At 37.4% G+C, this 24,626-nt stretch overlaps 1 protein-coding gene across 2 annotated transcripts; it reads right to left on the minus strand.

Annotated features, from left to right (window-relative positions):
• Nucleotides 1-1,746: 1,746 nt before the first annotated feature.
• Nucleotides 1,747-24,487, minus strand: LOC127057725 (transmembrane protein 180-like). Of its 2 annotated transcripts, none has more exons than XM_050966746.1 (7): nt 24,469-24,487; nt 21,073-21,254; nt 19,364-20,098; nt 14,425-14,579; nt 12,558-12,641; nt 10,499-10,642; nt 1,747-2,269 (listed from the first exon to the last, which is right to left on the minus strand). In XM_050966746.1, exons 2-7 carry the CDS (start codon nt 21,223-21,225, stop codon nt 2,140-2,142), a joined length of 1,401 nt encoding a protein of 466 aa, XP_050822703.1. In that variant the 5' UTR covers nt 21,226-21,254; nt 24,469-24,487; the 3' UTR covers nt 1,747-2,139. The 2 variants fall into 2 exon arrangements, with proteins under 2 accessions (XP_050822703.1, XP_050822702.1); XM_050966745.1 differs by lacking the exon at nt 24,469-24,487 and adding an exon at nt 21,807-24,442.
• Between the last annotated feature and the right edge of the window lie 139 nt (nt 24,488-24,626).

A 24,626-nucleotide genomic window follows, 5' to 3' on the forward strand; every position in this document is an offset into this window, starting at 1 on the left:
CTTCCTTGGTTCTTAACCAAAGCAATCATGTAAGTTTGGCACAGCATAATAAAGTTGGGTGCATGGCAGTGACATTTTTATTCCCCATTTCCATCGTAAGTGTGGTCAATCTTCCATCGCTAATTCAAGTGGCAATCTCATCACAAGAATGTAATCAGTTTTCAAGGTCTTTTATTCTGATTCCACATGGCAGTAGATACTTTTGCTGTCTTTATGATGAGAAGAATAGTATGACTGAAAAGAAAACATGGAGCCCTATCCACCCTTTTAACTTTTCCTGTTAAATATTTATTTGGTACTTTAGTATGACTGTTATAGGCTATGGCTACATACTTTCTGTATTATATTATTTCACACTGTTAATCCCCTTGTATGTGAATGAAGGTTGGCTTACAATTTTTTTGTATACTGTCATTTTTGGTCTGTCTATCCTTATGCTGGATTTGTAACAGTGAAAAGGTGCTATTTAAGTTTAGCTTTACTATTCTTATAGTAGTCTAAGATTTTAGTCATATCCCCTTATATATAAATAGTAAATAGTAAAATACTATATTTGCCAGACACCTTCCACAAAAGACTCTCTGTCTTTGCCCATTTAAATGAATTCTTGCTACCCTTTTTAGGTCTTAACATCTTGATGTCCTTTCTGTTGTACCACATGGCATACCACCCTTGAACCCTATGGTCTAAATGTGTTCTAACAATTCTATATTATGTAAGGATAAATTCATAGAATCATAGACTTTAAGGTCACCATGATCATCTAGTCTGACCTCCTGCACATTGCAGGCCACAGAAGCTCACCCACTCCTGAAATATCCCCTAACCTCTGGCTCAGTTACTGAAATCCTCAAATCATGGTTTAAAGATTTCAAGTTACAGAGAATTCATTTACACTAGTTTAAATCTGCAAGTTTAAACTAGTCCTATCTAAACTCTGTCTCCAATGAAAGCTAATTATCTATGGCATATTGTAGGTATTTAGGAGCTGAAGTGGGAATTGTCCCCTAACAGAAAGGAAGAGCATCTCCTTTAAGAAAAAAGAAAATAAAAGAAAATATATGAGAAAAAGACAAAATACTACCAGAGAGAGTATAAGGAAAGAATATTTGTAATATAACTTCTTTATTACCAAATCGGAAGGAGTAACCAAGAAGAAAACTTAGTTGTATACAGTGAATCACAGGCTAAAAGTCATTTAGATTTTTTCAGGTTTTCTCCTCAAAATGTCCACAAAACAGCAGGAACCCTAATTCTTCTAAATTGGAAGGCAAGTTATACAATTTGTTTTTTTAAAACAGACTATGATCAATAGACAGAAATCCAAGTATATAAACAATGGTGTATTATAAAAGACAATTTAAGAATCCAGGCCCATGAAATTCCACTAACATTTTTGTTAGGAATCTTTTGATATATAAATATAGAAGACATTGGAAACATGTTGATAGTAGCACGTACAATACAAGTAAATAGAACTGTTTCTCTGGCATGACTCAAAAAATGTAACCATAACTTAAGACTTCATTATCTCTCTGATTTCTTGAATTTTAACTTAAGTCCTCAGATTCCTCAACTACACATGCATTCACTAAATAATATTTAGCTCTTACACTGTGCTTTTCATCTGTAGATCTCAAATTACTTTACAAAGATGGGTAAGTATCAGTTTCTCCACTTGTAAAATGGAAACAGAGGCACAGAGCATTGCTGTGACTTCCTTCAAGGTCACACAGCACATCTGATGCCATATCCATTACATAATGCTAACTCCCCTCAAAATCCAGTAATATCTGTACACAACAGACATGCCTTTATGTCTTTAGCAAAGGAGTGAGTAAAGACACTTCCTCAGTATGCTCGGTAGAGTCCCCTGGAGATTGGCAGCATTCCTACAATTGCCATATGTTTGGTAACTGAACTAGAAAAGGTTATGTATAGGCTTTGTGTTAAGGCTGGGAGTGCTTTATGATATGTTTTATAGCCACCATAGATGACTGCTTTAATTTAATGGCTCAGATTGCATTTGGTCTAATAGTCCATTAAGTACAATTCTGCTTTTTCACATTTTAAATGTATTAATTCTACTATGTACAATTCAACACAAAATCTAGATCCTTCCTGTACAGATTAAAAGATTCAATGTGTGGCTGTTATATGACTGTTCTGGATGGAGAAGAGAGTCCATGTCAGAATCTGTATAACTGCAATGCAAAGTGGAACCAGACAGATCAAGTAGAACATAGCATCATGAAGACCTAAAAACAAACTGGAAAAGAAGATAAAAATGTCAGTTTTCCCAAGATGCAGTTTTCATCCCTTATAGTCAATTCTTAATAGATTAAAAAAATAGTTCTGACTATTCAGCAGTCAATTTTAAAAGGAAGTAAATAGTAGGTTTACTTTAGAGGAAAAAAACCATATAGATTCTTGTGAGTAAGGAATAAAAATCCCCATGTTTTTTCCCCTGTATTTACCAAAAGTTCAATGTATAGATATTCAGCTTGTTTGATTCTGATTAAACAACCTTTATTAAAAGTAGCATATAAATACAGACTGTGGATGAAAATAACCAAATGTTTTTGTATCCCCAGCATCACAGTGGGAGTATGGTTTCTCACTATTCAGAAACATAAAGGCCATTGCCAAATACATTCAACTATATTTTCAGATTCCATGTACTGCTCCATCATTCCCTCAAACTTATTTATGCCCCCTGCTCCCCTAAAACAAGGTAGTTTGTAGAAAATAAGCTATTAAGAATGAGCTGAGTAAGATAAATAGGGAGCATATTAATATGCTGTAGACAAGCTAACAGACCCGTTAAGTAGTCTATTACACAGCTGTGGTAGGTTATATAAAATTAGTGTAAAACAATATCACCTTATAAAGCAGGCAATCCTATTAAGTTTTGTATGATTAAACATTTTTTAAAGGGAGTGAATAAAAGAATGGGAGAAAGTGGAAAATACAACAATATGGACATATTGGTATTTTTAAAAGTTAAAAATCTGAGACATTAATTATGTATAATGTACTTATGGCTAGTAAATGCTACAAACAGGTCATGATTAATGCATGGAACTCAATACATTTACCAAATATTAAGATTAATTCAGTTTTATTATTTTTTAGGGAAAAATAAAGACTTAAACCATACATATATTACATGCTAAAGTTACACTGAGATTCTGGCTTATCTGACTTATCCTTGCATGTATAAGGGTATTTCCTAATCTAAATCTCCATTAAGGAATAATACATAAAGAAGCAGACCAACAAAAATGTATTACAAATGATAACATACAATTAAAATAACTCTTTATGAACAGGCTGGTTTCTGACAGCTTGAAACACATCTAGGCATTTGTCTAGCACCTGTGATAATTATCCACTGGCATTCAGTTAATTATTGGATTCTAATTAAGAAATATCAAGAAACTGAACTCAGGTGAGACAGTCTCTGAAAAAATTCTTCAGTCTCCAAGAAGATAAGTATGTTATTTTCTCTTTTTCCTTAGCACTGTGAGATGAGATGGGAGACTAACAGAATGGTTGTGAAAGCTGAGTACTATGGGCCTCATCCATAGCTGATTGAAGTCAATGGAAAAACTCCTATTGACTTCACTGAGCTTTGGATCAAACCTTATGAGTCAATCAAAAAAGGCCAAATCCAAGTCTCGTTGACTTCAGTGGAACCATTTGGTCCTAAACGTATAACACAATACAATCACCGTTTATTCCAAGTTAAACAGTTGTTTTAAATACATTGTGCACATGTTAATACCAAGTGAGAAAGAAAAGACACATACTTAAAAATTAAAATAGGTCTAAGGGAATTACTTAACTGCTTAGGCAATTGGTTACGGGAGATGGGACTTTTCACAGGTAGATCAGTGGTTCATATTCAGTATTTACTGTTTAATTACTACAAGTTAGCATCTGATAGTTGTTTACTGGCCTGGGTTTAATGGTGCTTTCCATTTCCAAGTAAGCAAGTATATGCATCACAAAAAACACCACCATGTTTGGCATTAGTCTTCTTGTTGGCAGTTCCAGCAAGGAATCCAAGAACTGAATTTGTAAACTATTTACCTATATAAAGTTCCTTCAGGAAGGGGCTGAGGCAAATTTGGCAAGGTGCTCTAGTGAAGCTACACTGCTTTTGCCTGCATGTTACCTCTCTGTATATTAACAGAGGACTGCGATTTTCAGTATTAAGAACGTCAACCTTTAACAAGCATTTTATCTTTTTCTAAAGAAAAGAAAAAGATTGTGGCAAGTCCTACCTTGCCTTTATACTGGTGAAATCCTGGTTTGGTTTAAATACAGTTGCATTAATTTAACAAATATATGGATTAATATTTTATTCTAAAACTCCACAATTGGGTTTGTTTAGTTTGGAAAAGAGAAGACTGAGAGAGGACATGATAGCAGTTTTCAGGTATCTAAAAGGGTGTCATCAGGAGGAGGGAGGAAACTTGTTCACCTTAGCCTCCAATGATAGAACAAGAAGCAATAGGCTTAAACTGCAGCAAGGGAGATTTAGGTTGGACATTAGGAAAAAGTTCCTAACTGTCAGGGTAGTTAAACACTGGAATAGATTGCCTAGGGAAGTTGTGGAATCTCCATCTCTGGAGATATTTAAGAGTAGGTTAGATAAATGTCTATTAGGGATGGTCTAGACAGTATTTGGTCCTGCCATGAGGGCAGGGGACTGGACTCGATGACCTCTCGAGGTCCCTTCCAGTCCTAGAGTCTATGAGTCTATAATTACAGGAATTATGAAAAGTAAAATAGCTGTATTATACAGAAAAATGAACACATATTAAATATAATTCTATTGAAGCATTGGGATAAATCAAGAACAATGCTCAAATTACATCACAATGGTGGAGAAGAAGCCTTCAAAATCTTTATTTACATAATTATTATTTTGTGCATGCAATACAAAGATGCATATATTCAAAGATACGCTCTTGCTAAAATATAGTTCCTTACTATAACCAGATTATTATTAACCCTGCTACTAGACCATGTGATGTTTCCAACTGTCAGATGCACTGACAGCTTATTTATTGTGCACCATCTATATATTGTGCATCTTTTTATAAGCTGATAATTTGTTTCTAAAGACAAGGAAATAACAATAATCAAGAGGGCAACAAACTACTGCCAGTGTGTTTTCACAGTATGATGGACTGTAGTTTCAGCAGATCTCCAGGAGAGGGAGGTTCAAAACTATATATTTCTTATAGAGCAGAAAAAGGGATCTAATGTTATAGGTAAAACTGTTCAGGATAAACCAAAAGGAACAAAAAGTGACCCTCCAATACTGTAAATTACCAGCCTCACTGTCATTAGTAACAAAGTCTTAAACAGGAGAGAATTCCTCCAGTGTGCCATGTGTAAAAGTCATTTGTCTCGTGCCTGAATGACTAGCTCTTAAATTGATTTTAATTAGATACATTAACACTAAACACCATTTGATGGCAGATAAAATGTTACTACCAAAATCATCTTCCCCTCCCATTCTTGTCACCATATAGCTATCCTCCTTAAATCTCAGTGCTGGTTTCTCATCATCATCTTTTACATAAAATTTAAATTTCTCCCTTGCACTATCGAGACTCTGTACAACACCTTCACTGCCTACATTTCAGCCTTCATTTTCTCCAACTGCTACGCTCCTCCCAACCCACCCACCTTAAATAGCCTGTATGTACCTTCCCTTCCATTGCTATGCCTCTTCCATGCCACTCCTTGCAACTCCCTTCTTATCCTCATGTACAAAATGACTACACTTATAATTCAAATCTCTTCCTAAAACACACATCCACCAAGCCTGTCAATGAGAACAATATACTGTAGTCAGCAGTATGAATCCACATAAAAAAAGGAATATTCACAGTCACTGATCTTGAAGTATAGTGTGTGCTTGGAATGTTCTCTCTGTGTATTCAACTGGAAGCTCTTTGGGGCAGGGACTGTGTTTTCCTGTATGCTCTAACAATAGTCAATAAATAATAATTTGGGCCCAATTGTACAAATCCTTGCTGACGTGAGCAATCCTTGTTCATACATGGAATTCAGTGGGTTCAGTATGATTCTTTGTATGAATAATGGTTTGAAAGATCAGACCCTAGTACTGATTTCCTGTATGGAAACCTCCCTTAGCACTAAGTCAATATGTTTACTGTATCACAATATGGCAAATCTTACTTTAAAACTCGTCTTAAAAGTTAAAATTCACAGGATTATGCCCTCAGGCATAAATTATGCAACACAAAAGTTACATATGGGATATTTTATTTCTTTAAAGGGACAGGTGATTTGAAATTGAGTTATTTAGGGAAAAAAGGTAAAAGGTGGTTTCAGGTATTACACCTGCTAATGGCTTATGGTTTTAAATTCAAGTTTTCTTTTTAAAATTTTCCTTTCCCCTATTGCTGTCTGAAAGATTTACACAAACAAATTTGACTATGTGTACAGGGGAAACAGTGAAAGTGACTATTTTCCAAGTGCTGTCAAATGCGTAAACAAACTGGAACAAACAAACAAGAATATTTTTTGCTAACCTTTTAGTAATAGTCACTGTAGATGTTAGTTACTTGTAACAATAGTAAGTAAAATACACCTCTATCTCGATATAACGCTGTCCTCGGGAGACAAAAAAAATCTTACCGTGTTATAGGTGAAATCGTGTTATATAGAACTTGCTTTGGTCCACTGGAGTGCGCAGCGTTCCCCCCCGCCCCCCCGGAGCACTGCTTTACTGCATTATATCCGAATTCATGTTATATCGGGTCGCATTATATCAGGTTAGAGGTGTATATCAGAAAGTAGTGAGTGTTTTAGCTTGATTGTATGCCTATCAGTGTTTTAAAAACATAAGGATATCAGTTACGTTTATTCCCAGATAAAAAATGTTCCTATTCTGCTACATAGTATACATTCTGATTCTGAACCCTGAACAACAAGTGTTAAATTGAGATATTTCTATTATTAGAGATTGGACTGGTAGCACTGCCTACTATTAAGATTGCTTGAAACTTCCAATTACTTTTGGTTGTTTATCACTTTACTAAACTTTAACTGTTCAAGCTGAAATTGTACATGCCAGAGGTCTGCCTGAGTCAAAAAATATATATATATATTTGGCACAGAAAACCTTAATTCTGGCATTTCTAAACTACTGAATGACTTGACTCTGAAATCTTAATAGTGTTCTTTTAATGTAGCTGGTGTGTGTACGTACTACTAATGTTATAGCACTAGCGTACTAAGTGCTTTACAGACACATAAGAAGAGATGCTCTCTACCCAAAATAATTTACATTCTAAGGCTCTTATCCTATGTATACTTAAGCATGGGCATAATTTTACTGATGTGAGTAGTACCACTAGAATCAATGCTACAACTCACGTAAGTAAAACTACACAAATACTTAAGTGTGCACAAGATTGGGGCCTGGGTAGGCAACATACAAATACAAGGACAGGAAAATGAGGTGACAATAAGCCACATGAAATATCAGCATGAATGAGCAGAGATGTTTAGTTCGCTGAGGGATGGGCTAGGATTTATAGGAAGACGTGTGTTTTAATGAGGAACATAAAGCAAGAGAGGGTAAAGACACAGTAGAATGGGTTGGTTTGCTAATAATTTCCTTCCTTCATTCATTCCATGCCACCTTAGCATACATCAAAAAGAAACCGGAATTGTCTAAGTCAGTGGTTTTCAACCTTGGGTCCACAGACTATGTTCAAAGGGATCTACACCTCTATTTAAAATTTTTGAAAACCATTGGTCTAAGTTAGACAAGTCAATGTTAAGGTTTTGTTGATCTGAAATAGGAACAAAAGTAACCACTGTAAGAAAAATAGTACATCAGGCAGTTTCAACATATAAGGGTGTGTCTATACTACCCGCCAGATTGGCAGGCAGTGATCGATCCAGTGGGGGTTGATTTATCGCATCTAGTCTAGATGCAATAAATCGACCCCCGAGTGCTCTCCTGTTGACTCCTGTACTCCACTGGCGCGAGAGGCGCAGGCGGAGTCGATGGGGGAGCGGCAGCAGTCAATTCACCACAGTAAAGACTCTGCGGTGAGTAGATCTAAGTACATCAACTTCAGCTGCGTTATTCACATAGCTGAAAATTGTGTAACTTAGATCAATTCCCCTCCCCCGCACACTAGTGTAGACCAGGTCTAAGAAGCAACTGTTAATCATTCCTGTTCTACTGGTCAGAATGATAACATACTAATGCTTCTATACTGTCATTAAGTAACAAAATTTCACTAGCATAGTTTGGCTTTCTATTCTAAACTAATAATTTGCACTTCAGCAAATATTTTTATGGGTTTTTAAAAAAAAACAGTGTTAGAAATTTTAAGACATTTATGTAGAAGGCCTATAAGTTTCTGGAAAATGAAATTCTTAGAACTATTCCAATGACTTGAACTCCATCCCTTTTCACTTTTCTAAGAGTTTGGAAAAGATTATGATTCAGTTTTCTTGCTATAGTACTTCAGACATGAATTTCCTTGAACCAAGATGACGAATATATTCATCCTCTTTGGTACGTACAATGCGCAGTGCAACCTATCCAATCCTCCACTCCAATATCATCCACTTTTTTTGATGCTATCAGCATTCCCTCTTCAAATCCTTTCACTGGCTCCCTATTGGTCTACTGTATCAAAATTAAGCTTCCTGTTCTTACAACTTTTTTTTCAAATCTCCTCCCCAACACATCCTTTTTGTTCCTGTAACCCTAAGTCGGGGTGGGCAAACTTTTTGGCCCGAGGGCCACATCTGGGTATGACAATTGTATGGTGGGCCATGAATGCTCACAAAATTGGGGTTGGGGTGCAGGCTCTGGCTGGGGGTGCGGGCTCTCAAGTGGGGCCGGTGGATGAGGGATTTGGGGTGTAGGAGGGTGCTCCAGGCTGGGATTAAGGGGTTCGGAAGGCGTGCAGGGGATCAGGGCTGGGGCAGGGGATTGAGGTGCGGGGAGAGGTCAGGGCTCCGGCTGGAGGTGCTGGCTGTGAGATGAGGCTGGGGATGAGGGGTTTAGGGTATAGGAGGGTGCTCCAGACTGGGACCGAGGAGTTCAGAGGGTGGGAGGGGGAATCAGGTCTGGGCAGGGGGTTGGAGCACCTGGGGGGAGGGCTGTGGTTGGGTGTGCAGGCTCTGGGGTGGGGCTGGGGATGAGGGGCTTGGGTGCAGGAGGGTGCTCTGGGCTGGAATTGAGGGGTTCAGAGGGTGGGAGGAGGGATCAGGGCTGGGGCATGGAAGGGGCTCAGGGGTGCAGGCTCCGGGCAGCACTCACCTCAAGCAGCTTCCGGAAACAGCAGCATGTCTCCTCTCCAGCTCCTACGTGGAGGCGCAGCCAGGTGGCTCTGTGCGCTGCACTGCCCCTGCAGCTCCCTTTGGCTGCAGTTCCCGGCCAATGGGAGCTGCAGGGGTGGCACTTGGGGCAGGAGCAGCATGTTGAGCCCCCTGGCTGCCCCTCCACGTAGGAGGAACCGGAGGGGGGACATGCCGCTGCTTCTGGGAGCCACGGCACATGCGTGTGCATGTGGAGCAGTCCCTGACCCTGCTCCCTGGCTGGAGCATGGGAGCAGGACAAGCTCCAGACCCTGCTCCCCAGCAGGACCTTGAGGGCTGGACTAATTCAGCTGGTGGGCGTAGTTTGCTCACCTGTACCCTATGTACTTTTCACTTTGCTGAAGCTGCTTTTCTGAATGTCCCCAGCTTGTCCTCCTTCCAAACCTACCTCTATGCCTTTCTTCTATAGTCCATTAGGGTCACAAAGAGGGTTCCAGACACATTGGCCACATCTCCACTCTCTTTTCCTTAAAGACCTTTGCCCAAGGAGGTTTTATAAATGATTGTCTTCTATGTATTTTTTAAAGAGTTTTCTTGAAGTAAAGTAAAATTTTAGAAAGTAACTTAAGATAAGGCCATTAAGATAAGAATGGAAAACTGTACTCTAACCAAAGTGATTTAACTAGTTGAGCCAAACCCCTCTTCCTCCTATAATTGTATTGTTTCTCTCAAAAACAAAATACATTAGTCACAGTCCTACTGTACTAAATATGTATAGCAACTATATTTATGAAATAAATACACTTTTGTGGTTTTGGTAACAGTTATAGTCAAAGTTAGAACATCACAGGTTTGACTCTCTTAATTTTGCACAACAGAATGACAAAAATAACCATACACTGAAATGAGTTTTTCACATACCCATGCAGGCATGCACACCTACCATGCAGCAAGTTTTCCCATGTCCTGTCTTTTAAAAGTACATTTTTTCAGAATAAATATCTACTTGGACAACATTTTTATGTCAATGTAGATGAGGACCTACTGAAAATTTGTTGACACCAAGTTGCAACACATCTGATACAAGCTAACTGCATAATAATTTGTAATAGCTGTGTAACATTATTTCACTTGTGACTTAAAACTTCACTTTTGAACTCACCTTGGATCAGGCTGAGAAAATTTATTATTCAGGTTCTCATATCCAAATTGATTTAGTATTGTAACCACAAGCATAGGAGCCAAAGACTGGGCAGGCTTAGTAAATAAAGCATTGGTACCAAAAACCATGGAGGAAAGTGGTGATCTGAAATATTCAAGACAAATATTAATCCATATTACACAGTATATAAACATGCATCACTTATAGCACTTATTATGTTCATTATTTAAGACCTGTTCAGACTCAAATATTAATGGTCAGGATACAAACTGCATACTTACCATCAACATTCTAGTCAGTGAGTGGTTCAGATATCATACTGAAATGACTACATTCCAGTTAGATAAGTGCAGAGTTTTGTTTTTTTTTAAATCTATAAACATACCTTTCATACTATCTTAGGTCCCCACAACTACCTTACTTGACCATAAATAAAATAAGCAGGGATCTAACAGAACAGTGTCACAGGGCCTAATCCAAAGCCCGCTGAAGTTAACTGAAAGATTCACATTGACTTCAATGGGCTTTGGATCAGGCCCATAGCCTGGTGACTCAAGAGAAAAATAGGATAAACTTACATTTGTAAAAGACATGATTTGGTACTAGAAACTATTTAGTCAATTGCTCTTCTTGTATTAAGTGTTCTTCAAACAAAGCAATCTGATTGTTATTCAGAATAATTTCAAGTCTTGTATATGGACTGGGCAGTCCTACCAAGAATATTTTTAAATTCTAAGTTACACCACTGCACTTTCCAGGTACATTGAGTTTTCTTTAGTAACACTTGTGAGATGTGGTCTACATAGACACTGACCCCAGTCCTGCAAGGATTTATACCCAGGTTCAATTTTATGTGTTGGAATCGTCCCAGTGAAGCTAATGGAACTATTCACAGGTATAAAGTAATATATGTGCTCTAGTCTTTGCAGGATTGTGGCCTTAGAGGGAGCCTGATTTCCTTTATCCCCCTCAAATAGCACTGAAACCAGAAACCCCACTGGTATAAAAATCAGTATATTTGTAAGAGCAACAGGAAGTTAGTTGCATGTGGATATAAATCCAAAAGGTACATGAATCACAGTAGAGCATATCACAGCAAGTTTTATTTAAAAAACTGAATGGCAGCTATGATGACTTTGAATGTTGCTTGTTAAGTGGTATAGTTCAAACTTTCAAATACTTTCTCTGTATTAGAAAGGCCCTATCCTGCCAACTCTTAAGCCTCTGAATAATAATGGGCATGGGAGTATTTCTACTGAAGTCAATAGGACTAAACATGTGAACGTTTGTGGGACTGGACTCTTATAATATAATAGAGTTCACAATGGAAGTGATCTGGTGTGTTGTTTAAATTCATTCCTTTGTTAAAGGCAGCAAAGAGTCCTGTGCCACCTTATAGACTAACAGATGTTTTGGAGCATGAACTTTCGTGGGTGAATACCTACTTCGTCTGATGCATGTAGTGGAAATTTCCAGGGGCAGGTATATATATGCAAGCAAGAAGCAGTCTAGAGATAACAAGGTTAGTTCAATCAGGGAGGATGAGGCCCTCTTCTAGCAGCTGAGGTGTGAAAACCAAGAGAGGAGAAACTGGTTTTGTAGTTGGCAAGGCATTCACAGTCTTTGTTTAATCCTGAGCTGATGGTGTCAATCCTAATCCTGCAGACATTTATGCATGTGCTTACCTTTACTTGTGTGTGTAAATTAAGCCCTTAATTTAAGTGTTTGCAGGATTGAAGCCAAAGAATGCCACAATATTTTCTGCAATTATTTGGACATAATCTAGGAAAAAGTTAATAACTGATAACATTTCAAAAGATTTAAAGCAATGTACAGTAATAATGAATTCCCATTCACTTCTCATATTAAAAGTAAATATAAAGTGAAACTTCTTAAAAATAGTTGTAATTTAAAATAAAACAAAATTTTTTACTGAATTAAGAATCCTTTTAGATTAATATGTTCAGAGTGTTTAGTGTATGAAAATTTAACTTTGATATAGAGAATTTGACGACACTAGCTACAGTACATTTTGTGAGCAGCAGTAAGATCAACATACCTCCGTTTGTGTTTTATTAAGTCTGCATCAACAATATCTGCCAAGGGCAGATTAAACAAACTGAATGACGCTTGAACAATTACCCTATAGAAAGACAAAATATTTCAAAATGTTGATAGATATTAAACATACTTTTCTCAATAAGAAAAAACTGTAATGGATGGTTTAGTGTTTGTGTGTGTATCTCCCTCTCTCTCTCTCACGCGTGTGCGCACACACATACACACACTCTCACTTCAAATTAAAAAATGTCTGTTAGGTTTATTTAAAGATCAGTTCTCTAAATAAATATTAGAGCTATTATTTTAGTCAGGAATTAGAAACCTGTACACAAACCTAAAACTTTCTCAACTCTTTCTGGAATTTCAAGATAGTAGCTTGGCACTGAAGTGAAAGATGACAGACACTTATTGCGGTTATTAATACCAACTTAAACTGACTTGAATGGAGAAAAGGAACATCGCAGAAGAAAGAACTAAAGTTCTCCTCTAGAAATCTGAAAAAGGACATGCAGAGGACTGGAAGGGAAAGATAGGAAACAAACTTAAAATAAGTGACACAATTAGAATGATAAAGGTAAAAAAATACATTTAACACGTGACCAATAAATGAAACGATAAACAGGATGATAGATTTGCATGTATTGCTAAATTTTGGTAAAATTAGGTTCAAATTACAAAAGTCCTTTTTGAGCTAGCAGCTAATACTTAAATAACCTTCACATATCTTGAGAGATTTTTTTCTAAGGAAACCCGAATACTTGAAATGAGGAAAATATATCACTAGATAATGTAACTCAGTTGTCACATAGTTCTTAGTTACAATAGTCTATGACTGAAATCTGGGGAGAGGGAGGAAGGGGTGAAGAAAGAGAAAGAAAATATATGCGAAGAGGACAGACGAGGTAGGAAGGGAAGACCATGAAATTACTAACATACTATTCTAATTGAGAAGGCTGTTTTTAAAAATGTTTAATGAAACATTTCCTTTTGAGGATTTTCCACACCTCACGGATCTACCTGATCTGTGAAATAAACTCAAGGTTTCATGCTCTAGCAGTACCAAAGAAAACAAATTTAATGTTGTTTAGCCAACAGTCACGTGAATTGCCAGCATTTTCATGGGGTGGAGGGATCTAAAATCTTTTATTTTTTCAATTTAAAATAGAAGGGAAAGGGAAGAGTATGAATCTAAATAACAAAAACTCTACTAGCTACTGTGTAAACCAAAATAAGGTTTAGAACTGAATTTCTCTTGCACTCTGCTAGTACTCAGTCCCAGGCCAAGGGCAGTTGAGAAGGAACTGAGGGTAGTTCGTCCACGCAGTGCTAGATAGCCTCGAGGCAAGGCACAAGACAGGGAGAGCACATGTGTGGGCCGAATGGACACTGCTGCTTAGAATCTCCGATCTGAGGCATAGGGACTCAGATACACCTACAGTGAAAACACAGATAGGGACACTACTTGAAGAAGTGGTGGGAAACTGCTGTCTGGGTAAACGGGAAAGTCTGTAGTCAAATGTAGATTCCACTGACAATGTTAAAACTGATGTGGCTGGAGACAAACGTTGCAAACTCTAATTATTGTATTTATTAGATTGTTAATTTTTAAAAGAAATAAAAGCAGTAACTAAAAGCTGAAACATTGTTAAACAAGAGTTGCCATTTTAACTGCAGCTCCTTTTCAGACCCATGAAACAAAACAAAAGGAGAAGAGCAAAACTTATAGTAGGAAATTCTTCAAGCTACTAAAAAGGCATGACAAAAAGTATAAAAACAAAGTGACCTAACAGACTCCTTTCACAAGGCGTAGCAATCTGTTAATTTTTGGTTTTAAATAGGATCCTTGAAAGTATATATTTACGTACATGTTTGTTGTGAGATAAATAGCCAGCAAGTAGTAGTGTTCTGGTCCTAGAACAAACATGACAGCTGCAGCTATTCCTTCTAAGTAAAAGGAAAACAAGATGATCCTGTAATAACCAAACTTCTTCAGCAAAGTCTGACTGAGAAGCACAAGGCACTGAAAAGATAATAGATACATATTACGTATATACTTAATACAGTACTTCAGCACTTCTTTTAAGAAAACAGAGTTTTGGATGCTATAAATGTTTTACTCCTACACTACTTCTACTGATTAGCACACATGAATATTTTCTGAAAGGGGAAATCTGAATCAGTAACATTTTCAAATGCGCTCACAAATTAAGAACATAGGAACTCCATAAACAGAACAGATGATAGGACCAGTGGGATGGTCCTATCTCTGACTGTTTTAAAACAGATGCTTCAGAGAAGAACGCTCTCCCTTCATCCAGAATCAGTCTGTGCACTACTCTATATTGGGGTAAATATTGCTTCCCACTTCAGACAGCAATCAGCTCATACCCTAGAGCATAATGTCCGATATCCCTTATGGAATTTATTTTGCAGTGTGTTCATAGTGAACAAATTAGGCGGTTTTCTTTTAAAGCTATAATTTTTCATTAACATCATAATGGCTCTGATATCAATGGACATATATGGTAAACTTCTACTACCACTATTGCTCAGTGTCATTTTTGTAGTTGATAAAACTGTTTAACTAAAATCCTATTGTAACAGATTACCAGTTATGCTTCTATTGTAGAAAAAGGTATTGGGAAAGGTAGATGCTGAATGCACAGTACTCATAGTTCCATTTCAAGTTTCCAGATTTCAAAATCCAACAGTCTATACGAAGTGCTAGCAACAATTTCAGCTTTTTGGATATGTCACATCCAGTAATTCACTCTTGACTGCATACGCTAATGAAAACAATTAAGAGACCCAATTCACAACCTGGAAAAGCTAATTTAATAAAAGGTCTTTTTTCTACAGAACACTGATGTTTTAGTCACAGACTGTGCTAACTTTTAAATCTAAAGCAAGTTTTAGTTTGAAAATGTTGCGCAAAAGGGCTATGTGAATCTAAAGAAGAGAATCAAATCCATAAATTCAGCATTGAAAATTATACTTTAATATTTTCAGATTAGGGCACTAGAAATCCACACATGCATTATGTCACAAAAGTCTGAATTAATTAAAACACTAAAAATAAAAACCATCTGAAAAATGTTTCACCATGAAGCCCACAGAAACAATTTATACCAAAACTGACCATTAGATGTTGAGCCCCTAAGTAACCTGAATAGTACCAGCAAAGAAAGACACTACTGCTACATGCCAAAACCCTTTAAAAGCTTGGGAAGTTCCCTATGTCCTGAGGTAAGAAACTGAAACTCAGGGGTGAAAATCAAGCACAGATACCATCTTAAAGGGAAAGTCTATCACTATTAAAAAGCAAACCCAGTACACCTGGATTCCATTCTTTCATATATTAGCAAAACTGTCAACCAAATTCTAGAAACAAAATCTTTATTACTAGTGACATAAAAGGTAGAAGGAACATAGCTCAACTTTCAAATACCAGGTTGAGTTTATAGAAAAAATAATTGTTAGATTTGCAAACTGAATAAAGCTGTATTGGTGGTACTTAAACTTGCCAATTGCCATAGATAACTAAGAAAGATTTGTACATAGCTAAATTCAATATTATCAGTATTCAAGAGATTCCCCATAGTAAATCTGTGGAAGAACACAGTATTTGCAGATATTGAGGTAATTGTACATAGTTATCTTAGATACACATGGGACATTTTTCAGTCCCACTTCTGTACTGTGAGGGAATAAATACAAAATTCCACAATGTCATTTTACAGAGTCACTTCTCTGATGATATGGTAATTGCATTTTAATAAAACAGAGAATGCTGCTTTTGCAAAAAAGGTATGACAAAGGATACTTTAGGGTTAGGCCCACAGCGAAAAGAATGGTCTTGGATAAAACCAGAGATTAAAACACTCCATAATTTGTATATATAGAATTTTTAAGATCTAGTCTTTGATTCTTCTTGAATTTTTCGCCATGATGTTTCCTGATTCAGAACTCCTCAGGATTATCATCCTCACTTTATGGTAACAAACTTTTTATTGAACGTATTTTTGGTTAAAATATTTAAGATGTTGTTTCACCCACAATTGTCTACTGTGAAATTACATTTGGCTTATGTTGTCCTCCTTGCTTTTGAGAAATAATTGTTTGTTTTCTGAACACTCAAAACAAAGAATTCAATTAAATATCTTAAACTACATATATTTTTGTTACAATAGGAAGTTAGAAAATAAAAACAACAGATTGAGGCACCATCAGAAGTTCAGTCTTAAAATATGATTTCATAATCTCTATTATGATCTAACATATAATCAAAGCAATACAGTGTTTTAAGATTTAATACGGAAATGCACTAAAAAGTTGCAGTGAAAACAAGCTTTAAAGCACAAAAATTAAACTCTTCCTTTCTCTTCCCTCCCTTACTATTTTCAAATGAGATGCATTTTGAATGTTCATAGTGCCTTTTATTTTTCTAAAATAATGACACACTATATATATACACAGGTATATGGTTTGCATCACTGTCAGATTTGAGCTCCTTCCATGAGTTACAAGAGGACAATGCTCTCTTTCCTTCAATATTAATTAGCCACCAAGATTAATGATTTCAAACTCAATAAGCATTTAACAAAAGGAAGGAACTCCCCATGCACTTTTCTTCCCATGTTTAATTACTGTAAACAGCATCAATTCTCATTATTAGCTACAGAATGGTTTGAAGAAGGAAACAAAAGGCAAACACATTTTTGAATGCTCCACACATGAACAGGATAATTTTTTTTAAAGATTGTGGCAAATATTATGAGGAAATTCAAGCTTTCTGCTTAAAAAACAGAGAACCATACAGAGTAATGAGCAGGTTAAGAAGGGAATTGACACAAGTGGCTGTAATACAAAGAAGTGCAAATCTGACTGGAACTAGATGTTAAAAAAATTATCTATTATCTGACAGTTTGTGAAAATATATTCATATTTAGAAATAGTAACAGATGTGTAATGCGTGCTATTTTAATCAACTGGATCTCATTTCATTATAATTAAGAAAAATCAACATGCCCTGGGGTTTCGTAAACTTTATTGGAGTCTTTCAATAAAGCTCTCAATTTCCAGAGAAATATTGACTCAGTTGATGCTTTAAGCTTCAATTTTTAAGTCCTTTGATTGCAACACCATGGCATGTTCAGGATATGCGTCCTATCCTACACACCAACTGCCATCCCTTAATAGAAACCGTGATCTAGCTTTGTACAGGCCAGACAAGCATAATCCACAAAGCAGCTTTCTTTTATGTAGGCTGGGTGCTTTACAGTAAGTGAACTTCAGGACACTGCTGTTGGAGAATTCTCTTGTTATATCTTGAATTCGAAGGGACAAAACCAAGAAAAATAAGGTCACAGCAAACTTTATACAGTTCAGTGGCCTTCTAGACAATGAATCTTTGGGAAGCAGGGATAAATGTGTTTTCTGAAAGATTGTTCATTTCAGACTCTCATGTTGATTTTATCAGCCGTGATTGGTATATATTGAGAGTAAAGTTATTGAGGCTGTCCTAATTTCTGTCAGATATATTCCTACAGAAGTTTATTACCTAGGTATTTTCTTGAGTTATAGAAGAGACCTGTAAAATCTCTGGCAGGGTCAGGGAGTTTTAATGGTAGATATTTATAAGTTCTGCACCAAAGAAAATATATTAGTTGTATTTCATTGCTGTATGTCAACAGCTTAAACTATAACAAATTCCTAGCTGAGGATTAAATTAGTACTTTCCCCATGTCTCCTTTTATATTTTATTAATATATTTATTAAAAAGAACACAAGTTGTTCACATTAAGAATGAATGGCCTGATTTTCAGAAGTGCTAGGCACCCAAAACATCCATATATAATCTACTGCAGATGCTCACTATTTGAGAAAAATCAAACCATAAACATTTAAAGTAAACTAATGGAAAGTTTTTGAAGATCAGCTTTATACAAGTTTTTAGGGGGGGCATGAGTAGGAGGATTTTATTGATTTATCTAAAAACAAGGACACTTGTCTTCTCTGTGGGGCATCTTTTTACATATTTTTTCTCTCACTCCTCTCCCACTGCTGTCCTAATCTTTCCCTTCACATCTAACCCTTTTGGTCCTCTTTCCCTTCCAGTGCAAACCACATTTGGTTCTCTTGGGATGGGATCTTGCTCAGATGCAGATGATGAATGAATGACAAAAATAAATTAGAAGGTGTTACTCCCTCAAATGCAGGTGAGTTGACAGACCTTGCTTTGTTAGGTCAAAGAGCCCCTTCCATTCCCATGACGATGCAGTGTTCATTTGGGGTGGGGGGTGAGGGGGATGGGGGGGTTATAGCTAACATTTATTTTCCAGTGTTCAGTCCCATCTAGTTTTCAATGTCTGAAAGCAATGGGGATTTGCTCACCATCCGGACACATTAAAATAAGAAAGATTAACATCAAGTTCTTCAATACATTTCACTTTTAAGATATTTTTTCCTGACACTGAGCTTATTTTCCTTCTCTTATTCTAAGCTGTTAAGCCCCTGAAACACAAAAACATTTATTTTCCATTCTTGTTGACTGTTCTTTTACCTGCCTACCCTCCCTCTCTCTGCCATTCTATGCTGCCTGTTTGGCTAGACTACACAGACAATACTAAAAGTTCTTTTTATAATGTTGGTGCACAAGATTTGTTCCTCAGATTCATAAAAGGCTTCTGTCAGATACAGCATTTTCTCCAAGCAGTGTAAACAGATACTTTAAGTACTGAGAACTAGAACAAAAGTAAACTGCATTTTCCTTATAAATAAAAGATTAAAAGCATTGTTGCATACCTGAGGACAAATAAAGCCAGCCCCATACATGATGCTTCTTATAAAAGAGGAAAGGACATCCTTAGGGATGAGATTATCCGCAAAGATCATCATGAAATTGTTGCAGAAGGCTAGATGGAAGACTTGAAAGAAGTTCATGGTCACAAAAAGTATAAAGTTTTTCTGCGTCATTATCTGTTTGGTCAATGAAATTACAGAGGACCAGGAGAGAGCTTTATCATTATTTTCTAAACTAGTGTTCTCCACAGGAGTTTCTCTGTGTTCATACTGACTTGTGCTATATATGCCAGTGTAACACATACAAGCAGTAGCTAGTGCTGCAACCAAAACAGTAAAGATTTGAAAATAGGCAAAATTTTCCATATTATCTGATATTAGACCACAAAAAAGAATGCTGGTTGATCCAACTAATGTTGCCACTTGGTTATATTTAATAAGCTGAAGTCTATTTTCATGTCTAGTTGAAATCTCTGCAAAGAGCGCACATTGTGCTAGCAACACAAATGTAAGCAAGCCATCAAAAGCACATAAAGCAACAATAAGGTGAAGACCATTAAGCCAGTCACCTTCCTCATAATGTTTCCAAGGAAACCAGGGAAGCAGAAAAGCTAAACCATACAATGGCGCTCCATATAAAATTGAAAATTGACGTCTTGAGCAGCATGGGACTTTGGAGTTGTCTTGAATATACCCAAAGAGAGGGTCATTAATGGCATTCCAGATCATAAAAACTACCTGAGAAGAAAAATACAAAATTTCTCATTAGTGATATTTTTCTTTAGGATTCATCAAGACATAACATACATACATACGTACATTACATCTGGAATACCAAAAGTGCTGACCTATATGATGGAAAGGTTAAATATATTTTGTATGTTGTACACTCTCACACGAACATTATGTATATGTGTATGTAAAGTCATCTAAATTAAACTATTCCTAAATCTCTGCTAACAGAGGATATTGATGCACAAACAATGAAGTACACCATGTCATATTTGTTTAATGTACAATTCTACTTGGAAAACAAAAGAGGAAAGCTTGTCAAATGGGAATGGACTAAGGCCAGATTTTTAAAGGTACTTAGGTGCTTTAAGATGCAGATTGGCACCTAGGAGGATTTTCAAAAGTGGATGTTAGGCACTTAGGTGCATATGAAAATCCCACTAAATGCCTACCCGCATTGTTCGCTGCCTATATACCTTTAAAAGTCTGGCCTTAAAGCCCCAGTCCTGCAAAGACTTACACACATGACCCTTCATCTTGTAAACACTTGTGCATATAAGTAACTTTGAGAACATGAGTAGACCCTTCTAATACATACATACATACATAAGGTTGCTCACATAAGTAAGGGTTTTCAGGATCATGGCCATGTTTAACTTTTAAGCACTAATAGTATTCCTGGACTGCTATTACAGTTTAACACATGTATAAACCTTTGCTGAACAGGGACATAACATTGGTAAAGAAAAACTTTATTTTGAAGGTTGTTAGAGTAACAAACATACTTCCAACAATGGAATTTTTTTAAAACCTAAAAACTATTAACAAACTTTGAATATACCTATAATTTAAGGATCAAATATTTAATTCTATTTGCAGTATGTCAATAACTGATTCATCAATGAAGCAGAATTATTTCATTGTTATGATACAAACACCATGGACAACAATATGAAAAACCACATTCCAATGTACTATACCTGTGCTTGATGAAATGCTACTTCTGAAATCTTGTATTGGTTTAAGAAAAGCTTAACATAGTAGAAATTGAAGATACTGTTCATCATTCCAGCACCCAGTGTGGTCATGGAATATGCCAGGGCATTAGGATGAATTCCTAAAACAAACTTCATTTTCCAAATTGTGAATGCCTCTTCTTCTTCTAATTATGAAAAAGGAAAAATACTTATAATTACTTATTGATTGACTAAGTACAATTGATATTTATAATCCTTGCTATTAGAGGACAACTGAATTCCATGTTACAGTGTGCCACATTTTAGTTTTACTACTTCGTAAAATGAAAAGCAATTGGAGATTTGCCTATGTTAGGACTGCAAGAATGGATCCCTAGAGTACATGTTGGTCAACGTTATCATTCAGTCTCTTTCCAACTTTTAAAATGTACAACAAAATGTCTATAAAATTGAGTCAATAAGCTATAGTATTAAGAGCTCAATGACGTTTCTTAATTTAGTATGAGTACTTAAAATATGGTACATATGTATCAAAGAATACATTTGTCATTTGTCAAAAATTTTATACCAAGACCCCAGTCTTGCACTATAATCACTAGTGCAAACCCATACTCTGGTACAGTCCTAGTAAATCAGACTTTTTAAAGTATTTTTTTCTGGTTTTCCCCAAAAATGTACCTGTACATTTTATATTAATCTATACAATTAGATTTGACACAAGGTCTGCAATTGCTTACCCCAAAAAATTAGACAAAGGGGTCCTCAGTTTCAGAAAGTTTGTGAACCTTATTATTTCCCTCATAAATTCTTTCTGCAGAAACAAAACTCAACTCTAGGGCCATAACTAATGTCAATCTGGAATAGCTATTCAAACCACTGGCTGAATTTAGTCCAGTGCATTGCCTAATAAACTGGCCAATATATCTAGTGCTCCATATCAAGGTTGGAACCATATTCCCTCTCGCAAGAAGTGCACCTCTCCAATTGTGCAATGCTGTAAATATGTATGATGATTCCCTTCTACCTCCTATTCCCCTGGTCAGCCTATATCTAAACTAAATCATGAGATTTGACTTTGTAAGAATCAGGAAGAGGGAACCAGGTAGATTTAAGTTCCAAATTCCTAATGGCTACTAATCTACTGATACTTGTGAGCCAGAGGATGCCACAGAGCAAAACAGACTGTTATTTAAGCAGGTAACAGATGGGTCCCACCAGATTCAGCTGACCACCTTCCCACTCAAATACACGTACAGATTTCAAGATCAGAAGGGACCATCATGATCATCTAGTGTGTTCTCCTGCACATTGCAGGACACAGAACCTCACCAACTCCTGAAATCAGGGCTTTGGAGTAGAGCCCAGAGCTGGAGCATGCACCAGTAGGTTTTTCCCCAGAGCCAGAGCGCAGCAATTCAAAAATCTGATTGCTCCAAATCTCTGCCTGAAATAGACCCTTAATCTCTGGCTGAGCTACTCAAGTCCTCAAATCATGGTTTAAAGACTTCAAGTTACAGAGAATTCACCATTTACATTAATTTAAACCTGCAAGTGATCCATGTCCCATGCTGCAAAGGAAGGCAAAAAAATCCCAGCCAATCTGACCTGGGGAAAAATTCCTTTCTGATCCCAAATATGGCAATTAGTTAGACCCTGAGCATGTGGGCAAGACCCACCAGACAGATACCTGGGAAAGAATTCTCTGTACCAACTCAGAGTCCTCCCCATCTACTATCTCATCTCCAGCAGTTGCAGATTTTTGCTACTGACAGTTGCCGATGGGCCACATGCCATTATAGTCAGTCCCATCATATCATCCCCTCCATAAACTTATCAAGCTCAGTCTTGAAACCAGTTAGGTTTTTTACCCCCACTACTCCCTTTGGAAGGCTGTTCCAGAACTTCACTCCTCTGATGGTTTTTTGTCTAATTTCAAGGCTAACCTTACTGATGGCCAGTTTATAGCCATTTGTTCTTGTGTTCACATTTACACTTAATTTGAATTACCAGAGTGTGAGAGGAATTTTTATCCCTCTGATGTATTTAGACAGAGCAATCATACTGCATATTACTTGCTTCTCTCCAAGAAGCAAAGACCAGGAGTAAAAGAAAACTAGCACACAGGTAGAGAGACGAAAATGGATTCCAAATTATAATAATAAGCGCTGTCCAAACTGTGCTAGCTGACAGATACCATGCTCTACTGCAGGGGTTCCCAAACTGTAGTCTATTGGGCACCTGTTAGCGATCCTCTGAACTGGCTGGTCACATCTTTTAAACCACATTAAAATGTAGCTACAAATACATTATACTTTCTAATGTTGAGTGTAAGCACTTTCTGTATCTGACAGAGATATAACTGCAAATGGAAGGGAAAGAGGTCTGCAAGATTTTGAATAGGAGGGAAGGTGAATACATGAAACACGATCCACTTTTATAAAAAAATCAGAGAACCCAAATTCTAATAGTCGCCAACCATTGCTCCTTTTTAACACTACAGAACTGCACTTGATAACTAGAAGACAGAAGGGTCTAGCCGACAGTTCACTGGAATAGAAACTTGGAGACCTTTGTTCTCTGTAGAGTTGGGCAAGTCATGTTCCTTTCTCCAACACTCCCACCCTTCCCCTTCTGTAAAGTGGGATTATGATCACCCTTCTTTATAAATATTAAAGGTCTACGGGTGAAAAGTACTACATAATTTCTGGGTATTATTATGGATAATTATTTTCAAACATGGTAGCAGCTGCTACCATGCTTCAGCGTGGCCAGAGATTCCTCACCAAACAACAGCACCATGGGAAGTTTACAATAAAAAGACATGGTTGGCATCTATGAGCTGCACAATACAATTCTGTCTGAAAGCATTTGAACAGAACCAAGTACTCATCCTTAAGTACCCCAGGATGCTTTATGGACCATACATACACACAGAGATCACTTCAGGGACCACTTAACAGCATGCACCTATGAGGCCCCTAGACTCACCTAGTCCTATCCCTCTGTGCTTCACCACCATTCCCACCCTCATAGTTCCCCCATCCAACCCCACATCCATAGTGCCCCATCCCTATGTACTTCACCACCATTCCCACCCCGCACAGCTCCCATGGGTGCTAGAACAATTTGTACAGTGGGGGTGCTGAGAGCCACTGAACCAAACTGTAAACCCTGGATATAACAGAAACCACTTCAAGTCAGAGGGTGCGACAGCCCCCCCCCCGCGCCCCTAGCTCCAGCACCTATGACAGCTCCCCCATCCAATCACCCCCACGGGTCCGCCAACCCACACTTCTCCTCAGCTCCCCCTTATCCACCCCGGGAAGCCAGAGAACCTAGTCCAAGGGAATTAACCCGTCCGACCCTTATCCACCGCGCCCACCCACACCAAGCACTAACCGACTCGTTGTCTCCGCCCTCCGGCCGGAGGCTGCGCAGCTCCCTCGGGGGGCGGAACTTAATCTCCCAGACCCACCTTCTCCCCCACTCCATTGGCTGAGTGGAGGCTGTCTGCGCGTGATTGGTCGGTGTTCCGGTCGATCCCTGGGTGACGGCAT

Source organism: Gopherus flavomarginatus, chromosome 9 (genome assembly GCF_025201925.1).
Source record: "Gopherus flavomarginatus isolate rGopFla2 chromosome 9, rGopFla2.mat.asm, whole genome shotgun sequence".
Taxonomy (NCBI): Eukaryota; Metazoa; Chordata; order Testudines; family Testudinidae; genus Gopherus; species Gopherus flavomarginatus.

Coding starts and splice junctions, on each gene's coding strand:
- LOC127057725 (XM_050966746.1), bottom strand. CDS start 21,225: ATGAAGTTTGTTTTAGGAATTCATCCTAATGCCCTGGCATATTCCATG. Junction 14,580..19,363: donor CTGGCTTTATTTGTCCTCAG/GTATGCAACAAT, acceptor TTATCTTTTCAG/TGCCTTGTGCTTCTCAGTCA. Junction 10,643..12,557: donor TTAATAAAACACAAACGGAG/GTATGTTGATCT, acceptor TGAATATTTCAG/ATCACCACTTTCCTCCATGG.